Source organism: Eucyclogobius newberryi, unplaced genomic scaffold, assembly GCF_026437365.1.
Source record: "Eucyclogobius newberryi isolate DKJ021-1_F unplaced genomic scaffold, fEucNew1.0.hap1 SCAF_6, whole genome shotgun sequence".
NCBI lineage: Eukaryota > Metazoa > Chordata > Actinopteri > Gobiiformes > Gobiidae > Eucyclogobius > Eucyclogobius newberryi.
In genome coordinates, this window is record NW_027316278.1 from 23,452,962 (window position 1) to 23,469,677 (window position 16,716).

At 37.0% G+C, this 16,716-nt stretch overlaps 3 protein-coding genes across 5 annotated transcripts; 2 read left to right on the forward strand and 1 right to left on the reverse strand.

The window, feature by feature from the left end:
- Positions 1-455: 455 nt before the first annotated feature.
- LOC140347452 (uncharacterized) lies at positions 456-6,574 on the reverse strand. The gene is made up of 16 exons (XM_072433888.1): positions 6,517-6,574; positions 6,347-6,426; positions 5,973-6,270; positions 5,830-5,882; positions 5,517-5,624; positions 5,354-5,432; positions 5,153-5,278; positions 4,802-5,059; positions 3,934-4,167; positions 3,588-3,756; positions 3,237-3,389; positions 2,877-2,971; positions 2,138-2,277; positions 969-1,025; positions 629-693; positions 456-553 (listed from the first exon to the last, which is right to left on the reverse strand). Exons 1-16 carry the CDS (start codon positions 6,559-6,561, stop codon positions 456-458), a joined length of 2,058 nt encoding a protein of 685 aa, XP_072289989.1. The 5' UTR covers positions 6,562-6,574.
- Positions 6,575-7,523: 949 nt separating this feature from the next.
- Positions 7,524-11,189, forward strand: ccng2 (cyclin G2). Of its 3 annotated transcripts, XM_072433976.1 has the most exons (8): positions 7,525-7,697; positions 8,221-8,344; positions 8,468-8,605; positions 8,710-8,960; positions 9,038-9,116; positions 9,195-9,293; positions 9,615-9,817; positions 10,525-11,189. In XM_072433976.1, exons 2-8 carry the CDS (start codon positions 8,222-8,224, stop codon positions 10,634-10,636), a joined length of 1,005 nt encoding a protein of 334 aa, XP_072290077.1. In that variant the 5' UTR covers positions 7,525-7,697; position 8,221; the 3' UTR covers positions 10,637-11,189. The 3 variants fall into 3 exon arrangements, with proteins under 3 accessions (XP_072290076.1, XP_072290077.1, XP_072290075.1); XM_072433975.1 differs by having other exon boundaries at positions 7,524-7,697; positions 9,038-9,293; XM_072433974.1 differs by having other exon boundaries at positions 8,221-8,605.
- A 686-nt stretch (positions 11,190-11,875) lies between these two features.
- On the forward strand, positions 11,876-16,705 carry LOC140347509 (alpha-N-acetylneuraminate alpha-2,8-sialyltransferase ST8SIA3-like). Its single transcript, XM_072433977.1, has 4 exons — positions 11,876-12,264; positions 13,090-13,212; positions 13,324-13,881; positions 13,977-16,705. Exons 1-4 carry the CDS (start codon positions 12,107-12,109, stop codon positions 14,257-14,259), a joined length of 1,122 nt encoding a protein of 373 aa, XP_072290078.1. The 5' UTR covers positions 11,876-12,106; the 3' UTR covers positions 14,260-16,705.
- The last annotated feature ends 11 nt before the right edge of the window (positions 16,706-16,716 follow it).

Sequence of the window (16,716 nt, forward strand, 5' to 3'; positions counted from 1 at the left end):
GCATGCATGCTTCTCCAGGCAAATGATCCAGAAGCAGAGGCGCAGAGAATATGTTGCAGCTGTGGAGGATGAACTCAGACAGCCTTTGGCCCAATATCAACAGTACAAGGACTTTATGTCGGCAGAGGTAAGATAAACAAAGACAAAATATGTGTTTGTAAAATATTTGTTGCAAGATGTTTCTCTTTGCAGCTTTTTGACCAAGTTCTGTCAGTTTTGTGCCCGGAAAAGTCCCTAAACAACAACGATCCACAAAATGCAACAAATCTGTTTAAATGTAAGGAAGAAAACAATGAGAAAAATAAAGTGTCTAATGAAATAACTTTGACAAAATACAAGGTCATTATCTAAGTTTTATTAAAAAAATCTGTGAGCAATATTGTGTGAAATGTGAAAAAAAACATGAACTAAATTAAATGTAATAGTCTTAGTTTACATGTCACATGATATGAATTCTACTGTGGGTCAGAGGTGAGCAGCGTGTGGACAGGTGACCTGCGACCGAGCAGCTGTGGACTGGACATAGACGCTGGAGGAGTTGACATGAGAGGCTCTAAAATAAATGAAAAGTTCAGGTCACTAAAAGACATGGACAGGAAATTGGGACGTGAATAAGAATAAAACTTACCATAACTGAATAAATTGTAGTGTACTTTTTCCTTCAGCTTAGGGGTCTTCAGATGATGTGATTCACTGTACACATTTTATGTACAGATAATAAACTATTACAGCAGTGACTTTTCATGCAATGAAAAGATTGTAAGCAAAGCAACTATTTAGGAAACGACAGATGGCCTCAGTGTAACCAAGCTTCTAGCCACTTAGTAGTTTATGTCTAATAATAACACTAGATTACATTTACTAAAATATATCACAAATATCTCAAACAAACAATACACACAAAGACTTAATATGTGAAGGAGATTTAAAATAAAATGCTCTACTTAAGCACTTATTCTCTCGCTCACCTACTGTTTTTGTTTCTCAGCTGGATGCCACCTAGCACTTCAGTTTTGTCAGTGGACCTGCAACAAAGTAAATACAAAAAGCACAAACTAAATTTACTGGTACATAACAGGTAGATACTCTGTATCTACCTACGTTGCACCAATGAAATTTCCCCATGTGGGACAATAAAGGATATCTTATCTTATCTTATAAAACAATATTTTGTGTCAACAGTGCTTCCATTACGCACATAACCCGCAGTGCATAGGGCATTATAATAAATGTAATGAGTAATGAGTTGCTAATAATATTATATCTAAAATGCGCCCGAATACAGACAATTGTTTGTTGAAAACGTCTTGTTTGAGAGCCCCCAGATCGCATTTAGGATTGGAATTTATGCAATATTTACATAAAAGTGTAATAAGATGACTATTTCGGAATAATCATTATTTATTTATAAGGTTGTATTACAGACATTATTTACATAAAAATGTGATAAAAATAATAATAACTTCAGAAATAGTCACCTTAAGGTTGTATTAGAAAAATCAAACCCGTGTGTATTTTGTACACCTTCAAAGTGGATTGTGGGTATAGGGGCACCACTGAGCATTTCTGCTTAGGGCACCCAAATGGCTATTAGCGGCCCTGTGTGTCAATAAACAGTAATGCACATGTAATTGTTAAAAGCCCTCCAAGGGACTGGCCATGGCTATAAACACTGAAACCTGCATCTGATTACTATATGTTCATCTATCTCTGTTGTAACTGTCCCTATCAAATAACTGCTTTTCAGAACTACGGTACTGTACAAACATCTATCCCTCCCCACAAAATGACTTATTGAGCTTATTGACTTGTAGATCTTTATTATTTAGAAAAACATTTTCACGGGTTGTATATCTTGTCCGATTTTCGTCATTAAGGGTTCTTATTGTAGATATTTCTGTGCGATTCTTGCTGTTGCTTTTGGTATTCCTCGATCTTGTTGTCAAATTGGCAATTTTTCCTATATTTTAGCGTGGCTGAATTTCAGTTACACTTCCAGAGGTTACACTTTGTAGTTCTAGTACTACTTCTAGTACTTGCTTATTTTATTGTTTGAATGACATGACTTTCACAAGAGATCTCAGCTAAAGTCTGAACAAAAACAAATTCTTTCAGTGTGTGGGAATAGTGGACATACAATGAATTACTTTGAACCCTCTTTGGAGCCGATCTCCTACAGACCCTGTTGGCAGCAGTGGCAGTGTGTGGTCGGTGCTTCTTTACTCCATATTTATCTTTGAATAGTAGAGACCCATTATCTGAGGAGGGACTTTCTTCCTGTGATTTTGGCAGAAAAGAGGATGATGTTTAAAATCCCACAGTCCCAAATGTACCACAAAATTGAATGAACAATGCAATAGCAAACTGCACAAATGTAATAGTTTGCAAGTTGAAGTTGTGTTTGTAGGAGATAGTACAGTACGTCACGTATGGGTTAAGCTCTGTCAACTCATAAACTGAAATGTACAAGTTTTAATATAACATGTAAAGGCCCAGAGATTTTCTTTGCAATGTCTCCATGATGTGTAGTATCTAAATAAGCCATTACTGAAATATCTAAAATGGGTACAACTACTAAGACCTTGAAAATGTAATGAATGAATTTTATTTTATGATTGTTTCTAGGGCCAAGTTGCATAAACTGAGGTAGCTTCTGGGGAGTTCCCTCTTACAAAACTGTTATGAAAATAAACAACAACAACAGCAATAATAATAATAATAATAATAATTGTAAAACAAACAACCTTTAAATTGAAGGTTTTGTGTTTAGTATTACAGCATGTCCTGGAGCTCAACACAAAGATGTTGTCTAAGTCTGTTACAATAGTATTGGTGGACTTCTTTTGGACAAAAATTCTATTTGTAACTACTGTTACCTGACAAAGTTTCTCCTTTGTCTTACTTTGCAGAGAGTAAATCTGTCGTCTTCCAGCAGTGATTTCTTTCTGCATGCTCTGGGCCACTTGTAGGCCTGCAATAAAGGACCAGTAATGAACATAATGAAGAATATAGTATTAGAGAGATAAATTAACATGTCATTCTCAAGAGACAAATGTTGTCTTACAAAATTCTACTCTTTCATCTTGGAAATCTATAGGGTTACATTCCAGCATATGGTGCTGGTTAAAAAGTATACCCAAGAAGTAATTCATTGTTATCGTTGTAGCTGCTTGTACAACAAAGAACCAAAGAAGATGCATCTAACTTAAGTTTTAAATATTACACAATTTATCTACCATGGTTGTCTTTCTGTTCAAGTGTTCTCAAAGCGCTCTTGGCCTGGTCCAGTTCTGTCTGGACATTTTTCAGATGGCTCTGGAGCTGCAGGACCACACCCTCCTTCTCCTTGTTCATACAGCTGTAAAGCAGTTGCAGCTCCTTATGTTCCTCTGAAAGTGTGCCCAGATAAACAGAAGCATTATTTCCACAGACACGAGCACATGTTAATCTACAGGCCAAAACATACAACACAAGTAGTTCTGGGTCGACAAAGCAAACACATCTAACATTGATATTTGTTGTTGTAACACAACATGGAGATGATTCAAAAGAGAAGATTTAGATAAGATGATATATAGGTGACTCACCAGTAAGGCTGCGTAACTGCATGTCTTGCTTCTCTAGCTTGATACTGAGCTGATGTTTTGCCAGAATCTCCTCTTGGACACGGCGACTGTGCTTAGCCTCAGAGGCCTGTAGTTTGCGCTTATCACGTTCAACAGCAGCCAAGTCTAACTTGTAATGGTCTACTTCGGCCTAAGAAATGTAATAAAAGTAACACAGTTAGAAAGTTTGGGTTTTGAAGTAAGAGAGTGAGTGTGATTTTTTTGTCAAACACAACAGTAGAGCTAAAAAGAGCATTGTAATCAATGACATTTGCCTTGCTTATGTCTGTTAAGGAATTATTTCTGTTTTTTTTTTAAATGTACTCACCCTGAGGTGCAGAATGTCCATTTTGAGGTGGTTTAGCTGGTCACCGAGGTGATGGATTTCCTTGTGGAGGTTTTGAGAGATGCAACTGTACTCTTCTGTCTGTTGAATTTTGTGTTTGAGCTGGCCCCTCAGAGTTTCATTTGTTCTTTCGTTGTCTTGCAGCATTTTTAGAGCCTCTATATCAGTATGAAGCTTCTGGCACTGGTGTGTGGCCTCTATCTTTGAGGCCATGTGCTGTGAGAAACAATAAAATAAACAGTATAAGAGAGACTGAAGTACAGCTCACAGATTGCATAATATTAGGTTCACCCTCAGAGGAGTACACTGCTTTTAACATGTCATTGGAGTCAAGTCTTTTTTGGAATATAACATCCACATAACAGCTCTTTAACCTTAACCAACACAAATGAACACGCCAAGATTCCACAAACAAGCACCAAGTTATAGCCAATGTGCTAATGACTCATTGTGTTGAAAAAAACATCGGATTTATTTATTAATCAATAATTTAATAATGGTAAACCAAAATCCCAAAAGATAAATGATTAATCAGAAACTGTTTTTGCCAAAATACAACCCAAAATGTTGGGGTTACAAGAAATAGTTCTGCAGCAAGAGGCCCTCAGTGAGTTTGCTCACTTCTGCCATCAATTCTGTTAAATATATCCAGGTAAATTGAAACTTTGTCTATATATTCTTAAGGAGACCCAAGGCAATAACATATATATTTGTGTGTTTTTGTAGCCTTGATAGTGCCATGTTCACTGATTAGTTACTCCTTTCCTATTTTGCCATTTGTAGGGGAAATTGAATGAGGGAAAAAGTGCATCAGTTTCCAGAGTCTGTGCCAAGCTATTCAGGACGTTACCTGCTCAGATTCTGGCTGCTTGAGCTTCAGTTCCACCTTTTTCTTTCCCCAGAGTTCTTGAGTTCTTTCCTGAGTTCTCTGTTCTAACAAAGCATGAAAACAGGTCTTCTCCTCCTCAGCTCTATGAAGCTGCTCCATTGCCACTGCAAGTTGTTCTTGTAGGACATTGTCCTGTGGGTGCCCACACTGTTGATGCTCACACCACATCTGACAAGAGTGACAATGAAACGAGCTATTTAATTCTCCTTGAACCCAGTCCTTTTTTTCTAAACATGAGGTTTAAAATAAACAAAAAAAAATCATCTTTAACGTGCACATTTTTATGATTTTTATGTTCAATGCATGAAATACCTTCCTTTGCTTTAAGATGTCCTCTGGCAGGTGTGTGTGTGTCTGTCCAATTAATTTAGCCTTTTCCTCCTGACCATTCAAAAGCTTAGTCTGAACACAGGTATGGTGTTCCTCCAGAAAATTAAACTAAAATTAGATAACACACAGTTATAGATAACAAAGTTGTCACTTGCTACAAGCAAAATGTCAATATTACCGTACCTTCTTATCAAGGCTTGACAGAGTTTTCTTGAGTTCAATGACTTGAGCATCATGTAGTAATTGTTTTTCTACAATTTTCCTTGAAATGTACATATTCACGTGTCACAAATCTGTGTACATAAAACTGAAACGTTCTGTGTTTGTGTAAATGTGTGTAACTTACTTCAAAAGCTCCAGCTTAATTAAACTGACGCTGCTGCTTGTAGAGGAGCTTAGTTTGTCAGACAACACCGCCATCTCCTGGTCGGTACAATCCATCAGGGTCAGCACACTGTTTACACAGTTAAGAGCATCATTCAATTGTTCATTTATTTACATATAAAAGAAAGGTTTACAAATCAAAAGCCCCTGGCTACAATCCGGCGGGTTTACAGCATGTATGTCATGTATTTTCATTAACATGCAGTCACGCCAAAAAGCGAACAAACAAACAAACAACTAAAATAACTAAACAAAATATAAAATGTGGTCATTACCTTTCTTCCTTATTCACATCCTCCATGCACTCTGGATTATATAGATGTCTATGCTGTAAGAAAGATGAAAGGGGAATATCTTACAAACAATATGATATAGTGTAGTTTATAGAGGTTAATCAGAGTTTAGATTGTTTTCAAACCAATTTATTTGTAATTTGTTCTTCTTTGGATCCCTTATTTTGAACAGATGGATGGAGTCTCTCAGTCTCATCATTGGTCTTTTCATTTCTGTTGTGCCTGCAGTGTTCCTCGGGAGAAAACTCTGTTTGGTTCTCCTGTAACATCTTTTCCAGTGATCTTATTTTCCTGTTAAGTATAAGAGCTTCTTCTTCAGCCCTTTGAAGCCTTTGGTCACCATACATTTTTGTAATTTGGACTTCCTCCAGAAGGTGCAACATCTTTTCCATTTCTTCAACATGTTCTTTTGAGTCCTTCAATCTACAAATCAGATATACAACACATTTAGCTGTGTTTGAATATAAAATAACAATAAATAAATTAATGAATAATTCACCTAAGATCCGATAGATTTTTGTTCATTTGGACTTTCTGGATCTTTATAAGCATATCCACAAGTGGATCTTGTCCAGATGTCTTCATGTGCACATTAGCCAACACAGTGAATTCATGTTATATATATATATTATTTAATAATTAGACAGAAACGTTCATCAAAACACTAACCTCATTCATATCTAAGATTTCCATGTGCTGAATACATTCAGCCATTTAATTTTCAAACGTTAATGCTCTTGAGGCATTGTTGGCAAAGAAAGTCCAGGCTGTGTTTCAGATGTTCTGTTGTTATAGTTTTCTGGTGGAGTTGCCTACAACCATGGTAGTGCGCATTGAGTAACTGGATATGCCATATATTTCTTCTCTTAAAAAGGTTAAACGTTAAAGAAGCACTTACTATGGGCAGCATTCGGTGGCATTTTCCAGCATCTCTTACAGACTTTGAGATTCATCTGTGCACCTATCCTCCTCCAAACAGTCAGCATCATTATGTTGACCTAAAAGTGCAGGTTGTTACTGAATATACAGCACGCGCCCGCAAACAAACACACTAAACTCAAACTGGGTTGAGAGCTTTTGTGACTTGCAGAATCATCTTATCATCACGGTTTTTCTAACAATAAAAACGTTACATGTGTGTTTTGTTAACAAATGTTAAGCTAACGTAATTGAACGTTATATACTTTGCTTTCTTACCACAAGTTGCCGTTTCAGGCGATTGGGACCGCGCCAAGCCTCCTTTCCTTTCCACGAGAGTATAAAAAGCGTGGTTTAATTTGACAATATACTTCAGTGAACTAACAGCTAACTATGTGTCGTATGGTCGGCTAACGCAAATTATGGACTTTTAAACAACCAACGTTAGCGCTACGTTAGATTCATAGACATAACAGTTAGCTACAGAAGTGGCTAATGTAGCTAACAGCTACTGAGGTTGATTACCATGACAACGGCATCCAAATTGATCGTGAATCTTGGCAAGCTCAAATTTGCTAACGTTCCATTGGTTACATATATCCATGTAATTCAACGTTATTTTAAGGTATCTAAGATAACATATTTTGTCTGAAAAAATTTAAGTTTGCCGCCCTTTTCTATTTTTAAAAACGCTTAACGACAACGTACGCACGTCACAAATGGTGCATGATGGGAAAAGTAGTTTTACGATATATCCGTTTGTTTGTGTAGAACAGTAGGCGGGGCGTATTTCAGTAGAAGAGAATCGGTCGTTTGAAAATTCGTATCCAAAGCGTTTTGCCCGAGAGATAAAATGGATCTTCGACATGTATGAAGTGCATAAAGCTGTAATCTTTCTTACAGCATCAATCTACAACCAGCCTTTGGCCAAGGTAAGGCGACGATCGATTTATCTGAGTGAAAAGCTGAGGCCAAGAGAAAACCGAGTAAGCTCAAGCGACAAGCGACAGTGAATTCAAAATGTGTTGGGTTAATAACTAAGTAATGTTATCTCCGGATGGATTATGTCGTAAAATGCCCGTTACGCCTTGCGTTTAACTAATTTTAAACGCAGAAACAGATTTTGCTTTTGTTATTTTCCAGGCGCTTACAGAATGACCTACATTTGCTTCTACTTGTTTATTTGTGTTGTACCGTTTAAGAGACCATATCAGTGATAGTTGATGTATACATGTTTTATTGTTCACATATTATATGCTCACTATTGTGCCAATATGCTGTTCAAACGTATCCTTTTTGGGATAGATTAAGAAGTAGTTTTCAGAGACCACACCCCTTCGTACGAGGGGGTGTGGTTTCTGACACTGGTTTAACCTAGATAGGTTTATTCAGCTACTGCTTACCTATATTTTGTTATTCTGTGTAGATATTAACACTAAACATTATGTTCTGTAGAATGAAGGATCTCCAGTGCATCGATACTTCGCTCTTGAAAGAGCTGAAGATATGTTGTGCCAAAGAGACCAACTTTCTTCCGAGGGAATCTGGCCTCAAGCTGATGGAGTCAGCTTCCACAGAGGTACCCAAGGACCCACTTTGGCATGAGGCTGCCTCTCAATTTTGCCAATGCATTTATTGCAATTTACCTATGCTATTCTGTAGTTGGCTTTGGAATTTTAAATTGTTACTGTTGCAATTTCAGGATCATAAAGGTGTGTCAGCAAAGTCCAGAGATACCAGAGTGGAAGATCTTTGGAGCCTGATCAATTTCTTTGGCTATAGCACACAGACATTTGTTCAGTCTGTTAGTTTGTTGGACAGATTCCTTACTATCATGAAGGTAGGACTTTTGAAGAATGGCAGCATATTCGTTCTGATTGCCAGTTGTCAGTTCTTGTGTCTTGTGATGTCAAGTAATGTGTCACTAATGTGTTAATATGATAGGTGCAGCCCAAACACTTGCCCTGCATTGGAGTTTGCTGTTTGCACATTGCAGCTAAAATGGTAGAGGAAGAGGGCAATATTTCACCTACTCATGAAATCATCCGTATCAGCCAAAGCAAGTTTACTGTGTCAGATCTTGGTCGTATGGAGAAGATCATCTCTGACAAGTTGCATGTGGAGCCCAAAGCTGTGACAGCCTTAACATTTCTACACCTTTATTATAAAGCCTTTGTGTCCATGATGTACCCAAGGTAAGTGTCAGAATTTCACATTTGCATCATAAATATACAGTTGAAATCATTCATGATAAGATTGCTTCTTATTTAAGGGAGGAGATACCAAGTATTCTGAGACTGGAAGCCCAACTGAAAGCCTGTTTATGTCGACTGGTTTTCTCAAAAGCAAAAGTAGGCACTGAGTTGATCCTTAGTTCAGTTGCAAATCTTATCATTTCTGATCCTTTATTTATTCCTTCACTTTTACAGCCATCTGTGCTGGCACTTGCCCTTATTGCCCATGAGATCGAAACGCATAAATCCATATCCTTGTTGAAGATTGTGCAGCAGTTACAAAGGAATCTCAAGGTATGATGCACAATTCCTACTGCATATATATATATATATATATATATATATATATATATATATATATATATATATATATATATATATATATATATATATATATATATATATATATATATATATATATATATATATATATATATATATATATATATATATATATATATATATATATATATATATATATATATATTATAATTTAAATGGTTTATAAAATGCATACAAGCAATACATAAGTTCTCTGTTAAAACATAAATCTTGTTGATAAAGGCCTGTTTCATTTCAAGTGTATTGTTGTCACCATGATGTTTTTTTCTATAGATAAGTGACAGCTTGCTTTTGCACTGGAAAGAATTGGTGGCTGGCTGCATGGCTGCATACTGCTCAAAGGAGTGTGTCAAGCCCGACCATAGAAAATTGGTATGGATTGTTTCGAGGAGAACTGCACAAAGTCTCCAGGCTAATCACTTCAGGGTTCCCATCCTGCCAACTATTCCTGAGGGAAACTGGGATGAAATCGAAAGGTGAGAATACATTTCTATACAACATCTGCAATGTTTTTGTTAAAACTTGGAAGATCTAGTATTGCTATATTTCCTGTTTCATAGTCTACCCCAAGGACATTTGTGATAATATTTTGCACTGTGCAGCATGCATTACACATTCACACAAATACCACTTATTTCTTGTGGCAAAGTCTCTTACCCGGAGATTAAAATGGCTTGGCCTCAGGTTGCTTTTGGCTCCTCCCCAGCGTTCCCTCGATCCGTCAGCAGCCCGCATGTGTGAGGTGAAACAATGCGGAGTCTGCAGGCACACTTTTTTTACACACTTTGACTGTACTAGAATTTAAAGTCAACATTGGGCAGGTTGCACACATATTTTGAGCTTGCAGTTACTTGCAGACTGCCTGTCACACCAACTAATGGTGTATTTTGAATACACCGCGGTGGTTCATGTGATCACACGGATAAGTACTTGTCTGATTAACTATAAACCGCTCCAGAATGTTAAGGTGTCCAGAAAAATCAACTCCACACCAGTTCTTTCCATAAACCCGCAGCTACAGTGCTCCGAGGCTATTGGGCTAGCAAGCAATGGTTTTAATTTGGAACCTCACACGCATTAGGTGTATCCCTACTGGATATGAGTGGATCCCTTGTTATTTTACAGGTTCATGTCATCAGCGTCCTTGGTACACACATTCTTACCTTTGTGCATTTCTTTCTAGTGAGGACTCCTATGAGGATATGATCAGCGGCGAAGACAGTCCATGCGGTTCTCCAGGAAGTGATGGAGAAGGAGCCTTCTTTCCGACTTCTTTTTTGAAATGCAGAAAATAATGTTGTGGCAGTTATTTAGTAGCTATGTGTGTCTCACCCTAAATTGTAATGCAAGTTTTAAAATCATGTTTTGAAGGTCTGCGATTTGTGCTGTGGAAATGACAGGTGGCATGTGAATGTCATCAAGTGCCTGTATTTTTTTAAGTTGACTGATTTTATTATGTTATGTATATCAAAATTGCAATATCTTGGCAGCTTAAATGCAAGACATCTATTTTAAGATGCTTTTTGTTTGTGTCCAACCATGGCACATTCCAAATGAAAGCACAAGGTAAATGAGGTTTATGAGATACAGTAAAAAATGTTGCAATGTATGAATAGCTGTATGACTGTTATATGTTGTATGTGACACATAGTATGGTAATACTATAGTATAGTAGGGAGTGTAAATGCATGGTAATATGAATACTTATGAATGGTTGTAATTATCAGTATGTAAAAATGTTGAAAAAAAATGTACATAATTTGTAAAAACAGGAAAAAAATATATGTTTTGTGCATTCTGTAAAATGTGTATTGTTTATACAATATCATTAAAATACTTTTTCATATATAGTATCTATAACGATGATTATTTAAGTAACTAGTTGGCAATATTATGACTCATGGAATAAGGACCCCGATTCATTCTCTGAGCGGCGTGTGATGAGAAAGTGCATGCATTGTGGGTGCGATACATTAGTCCTCCCATTGCTAACTAAAGTGGCTGCTTAGATGTTTGAATAGCTCCATATAGTAGTCAGAAGTCCTAAGACTGGACCCCATGGGCTGGACTTGTTTTGAAACGGACCATCGATCGAGTGGACGGGGATCATTTCACGCAACTTCAGAAACAACGAGCAACCCAAAGCTCTACGTGTAAAACTTCGATGAATACCATAGACTGTATAATTAAGGATGAATGTACATGGAGCCCTGATGGAGAGGCTTTGCTTGTGGGACAAATAAAGGTTACCTTATCTTATCAATAATGTCATATGTTAATTCTGTCCGTCTTGCTCTATGGTCCAAGATTGGCCCTTTTAGCTACTGGCTGAAGCCTGTATGTTACATTCGTTAAGCGCCGCATGAACAATTCAAAATAGTTTTTTCTTAATTTTATATTTAAGTGGCTGGAACCAATCTACGTTATTGCATTTTCTTTTCTAAATATAAGTGTTCTTTGTTTTTATATTTCCTCCGTCTTATTGAATTCACTAACTGACCACTATTACCCCCTGGTGGTTGTTCAATATAACGCAGATGACGACGATAGGAGGCGCAAGCTGGAACGGTGCTCCCTCCCGTAGTGGTCAGTGGGTCTGTTTATCGGACACAATCTGAGTGTAAGCTAGCCTTAGTTTATGTCCATGCATATGTTTAAGCCGATGTGTGTTATTGCTAAATTGTGCGTGGCGCGGAGTCCCATCGTTTGCGGCCCAGAAAACCAACGCTTTGCTCCAGCTGTTCACAGGGAATGAAAACACCAAGATGGTCCGCATCGCCAAAGCCCTGGGATTGGTTATTCTGTGCGTCGCAGTGCTCATCTTGTCCCTCATCAGTTATGTGTCTCTAAGAAAAGACAACCTATTCACCTCCTCTAAATACTACATGGGAGGACCAAGGATTATGTTTCATGCAGGATTTAGGTGAGTTGTTTTATCAGTTTGAATAGCCTACTTCGGCCTATGTGTAGTGATGTAACGTGAGCACAGAAAACAGGAATGTGGCCAAGTGTGCACATTCAAGCAAGAAATCGGACTTGTTTTGCTCCAGGGTAATGAATCGGCAATGAAAAGAATGTAACTGTCCAAGGTGCTGATAATGTCCCTGATTCACCTATCCATGAGTTTCAGAATGATGACTTAGGACTGTTTCCATAGCGATTTAGAATTTAAAACTAAACATTAGCATATCGTTTCCAGCTTTCGGTTTAAAGGGTATATTTGGGAACTTTTACCCATTCAATATAATATATTTTGTTAAATGCTATGGAAATGGTACAAGACTTTCATCACTCTTGTGGATATATTTTGAAAGGGAAAAGTCCTGTGCTGTTGTTGTTTTTAAGAAAAGCTGAAACTCATGAAAATCTCATGTAGAATAGAAATTTAAAAAAAGAGTTGGACTCCGAAACACGTTGGATGTGTAAAAGTACATACAATCAGTTGGACTGATTTAAAAGGGAGTTGGACTCCGAAAACACGTTACCCTTTGTGGCTAGGTGATTTTTATTTTATTTTTTTCTTAATTAGTTAATTTTATTGTATCTCTGTTTCTGTAATTTCTATGTGATTTGAATGCATTTTTCCTGCTGTGTGAAGCACTTTGAATTGCCTTGTGTATGAAATGTGCTCTACAAATAAACTTGCCTTGCCTTGCCTTTAAATAACCTTTTGTTTGCAAAGGCAAAGGGCAACAAGCCCTTGGCACAACCATACATGTTTATTAATAAGGCATTTTATTTCCTTTAGATCTCAGTTTGCCATGAATTTTCTGGATCCTTCATTCATCCCATTGACAACTGCCCTAAATGAAGAACTACAGGGTAAACCATATAAGTGGAAGTTCAACAGGACTGCATTTTATCGGCAAAGGTAATGTGTTTGTCACACATCTCACAGCTTGTGGCATTTGAAGTGGCACTGATATTCTTTAGTAAAAACTTGATTGCAATTGGTTCTCAGGTGTTATCATTTCTTTTTCAGGAAAGACATCTTTAACTTTATTGACATTTCCAGCAACTTCAGCCTAACAAAGGACAGTGTGCGTGTGGGCCAGCTGATGCACTTTGACTATTCCAGCCACAAGTATGTCTTTTCCATAAGCAACAACTTCAAGTCTCTGCTTCCAGACACATCCCCTATACTCAACAAGCACTACAGCGTGTGTTCTGTGGTTGGGAACAGCGGTATCCTGACGGATAGCCATTGTGGTCCAGAAATTGACCAGGCAGACTTTGTTTTCCGCTGTAACTTTGCCCCAACTGAGGTCTATGCCAAAGATGTGGGGAAAAAGACAAACCTGACCACCTTTAACCCCAGTATCCTGGAGCGGTACTACAACAACCTGCTGACCATTCAGGACAGGAATAACTTTTTCCTAAACCTGAAGAAGTTGGAAGGAGCCATTTTGTGGATACCAGCCTTCTTTCTTCATACCTCAGCCACTGTAACAAGGACCCTGGTGGACTTTTTTGTGGAGCACAAGGGTCAGCTGAAGGTGGAATTGGCATGGCCAGGAAATATCATGCATGATGTAAATAAGTAAGTTGTTATAAATAAGTTGGATGTTGTATTATTGTATTATTCAAACCTGTGATTAGGTTGTTCAAATAAACAAATAACTGTTTGCTTCACAGATATTGGAAGACAAAAAAACTATCACCCAAACGACTCAGCACAGGAATCCTCATGTACACTCTGGCCTCCGCCATGTGTGATGAGATCCACCTCTATGGCTTCTGGCCTTTTGGCTGGGACCCCAATTCAGGCAAGGACTTGCCGTATCACTATTATGACAAAAAAGGGACCAAATTTACCACCAAGTGGCAGGAGACCCATCAACTGCCCAATGAGTTCAAGCTGCTCTACAAACTCCACAGAGAAGGTGCTATCAAACTGAGTCTGACACACTGCTCGTAGGGGTCCACTCTGGAGAAGGTGACCCGCATACACTAACTCACTTTGAACTTCTGCTGTTTCACATAAAGCATGATCAGTGTTAAAGCTAATTTTGATGCCTTCTTTACAAATACACGTCCACATCCCATTGTAATTTCACATGAATGTGTTGGGATCTTGAAGGATTAAGTCACAGTGGTAACAGACAGGCCTAGACTGGGATCAAATATAGGTAAATTATTTGATATTATATATTTCTCAAGGCACACCACAATGTTTTGTTGTTTACATTTTTTTCACAAGCAGCTATTTTTATTTTTATTTTCTGTGGTAGAAGGCCAATACTAATGTTCAAAACTGATTTAACACTGTCTCGATTCTGTACACTGAAATCACTGCCTTATCTCAGGGAAGGAGTTAGATCAGTGTTTTTGTAATCTGATTCGATGCCTCAACTCAAGAGGACGTTTTATTGTTTAGTCCTTGTTCAGATGTCAGACAATCACCACTCTTCTCTGGAAGAGGTTTTTGTTTACAAGATTGTATTTTGGTCTGACTGGAACAGCCAGCTATAATCTTCACATTTGGAATAAACATTCCGAAACCAGCCATACAATTCGAGGACTTGGGGTATAGTACAGTTACTAGAGAACAGTTATAGTACAGGCACAATGACTAAATCTTGGTTATAACAGTAGTAACCTCATTTTAACTTGATTAACACTGGATTAAATGTCCATGTGTCCTGTTTACAAAGGGAAAGTAACACCCTCACCTCCCAGTAAAATGTCCACGACACTCTAAAGCCTGTGGAGCTCTAGTGCTGAAATGGTATGAGATGGGTAGAGGTATTAGCATGAATATATTATAATATATAATGTTATTAATGATGCAGCCGTAACAATATCAACATTACTGACAATTATGTAATTAGGTTTGTCACATACAACATATTTTCATCTAAATGAAGAGTTTAATTAGGATGTTTTAATAGACTTAAGTAACAGTATCGTCGATATTCTGTGCCATAAATGCTAATTGTTTTAAATACTTTATTTTATGTTTTGCTCAGTGAATGTCTAGTTCAACCAATTTAATATTTCATATTTATTTTGTCGGAATAAAATAAGGAAACCGAAATTCTTAACATGTCAGGAGAAATTGAAATTTAATTTGCATTATTCTAAATAGGTTAATGTTATTAGTACTAACATTTGAGTCCAAAAATACCTGTGATGTAAGCAATGATTTGAATAAATAATATATGCAACTTACGGCATCTTGCAAGCATGATCCATCAAGTGTTACACTGCATGTGAGAGACATGATATTTTAGGCCAGTTTTTTAAACAAATGTGATGTTTATATTTATTGTATGTGTACTCAAAATCTAAAGTGACTTTTTAAATTACATTTTGGCTACAACAAGGGACCAAACTTTTACTGTTCTTTGTGTCTTGAAACAATAAAATAAACAGATTTATGTTTTATATCTCTAGTAAACTTAATAACAATATCCCTTAGTGCCAGAGTGCTAGCAGATTAACAAACAGAACTGATGACTGGGTCCAAACAGTGAAAGCTAGCCTCATGACTGTCTTATGATTTCCTAACATGTGCTCAAGGCTGTGAATCCAACTCATTTGTCAGAGCACTGCACTGTCTTTCACACTCTTCTCTCAGTAATGTGTTCAACTTAGAGCGCATTCTGCAATCTCTTTGACCAATGCGTTAGTATTATTTATCTGTCAGTACAGTAAGAGGGTGTTATTGACATCTGATGTTACATACACATTACATAAATGTGATCATTTATTTGTGTACTTGTTTGTACCAAGCATGCATGGCACCAAAGATGTTGTGTTCATGTTTAATCTGAAGTATGGTTTATTTTGGGACTTTTATAGATTCAGTAAAATGTTCCTATTTTGCATTTTTTGTTATGTGAAAGACCTTTTCCATGGCACCAATTTTAATTGCATTGAATATTATGCTTTTCTGATTTAAGTCTATGTAATGTATAGACACTTTTTGTAACTATGAATGTTCTCAAAGTATTAAGTAAAATGTGTGCCAGAAGTTTACCTTCTAAATGTTAGGTTATGTAGATCTTGAAAGATAATACACTGTAATGATTGTAATTATCAACATACAATGCATTGGCACATTCCAATAACACATACATACATAACAATTTATTAAATATCTTGATTTTTTTTTTTTAACTGCCATATACAAGTCTGGTAATTTCTTCAATTTGCATGTCTGTCTTGTTCCAGAATACATACAATCCATGGCTTTTCTATACAAGCCATGAGGCTAACCCTACATGTAAGGGGTTTCTGTCCTCATTCATACATCATACATGTAATACTAAATGGTTTAATTATGCTCCATGATAAATATGTTATGTGCCTGTATTTCTTACATAAACACCTCAGTGAAACAATAAATCATATACTTCTGAGATTTTCTTTA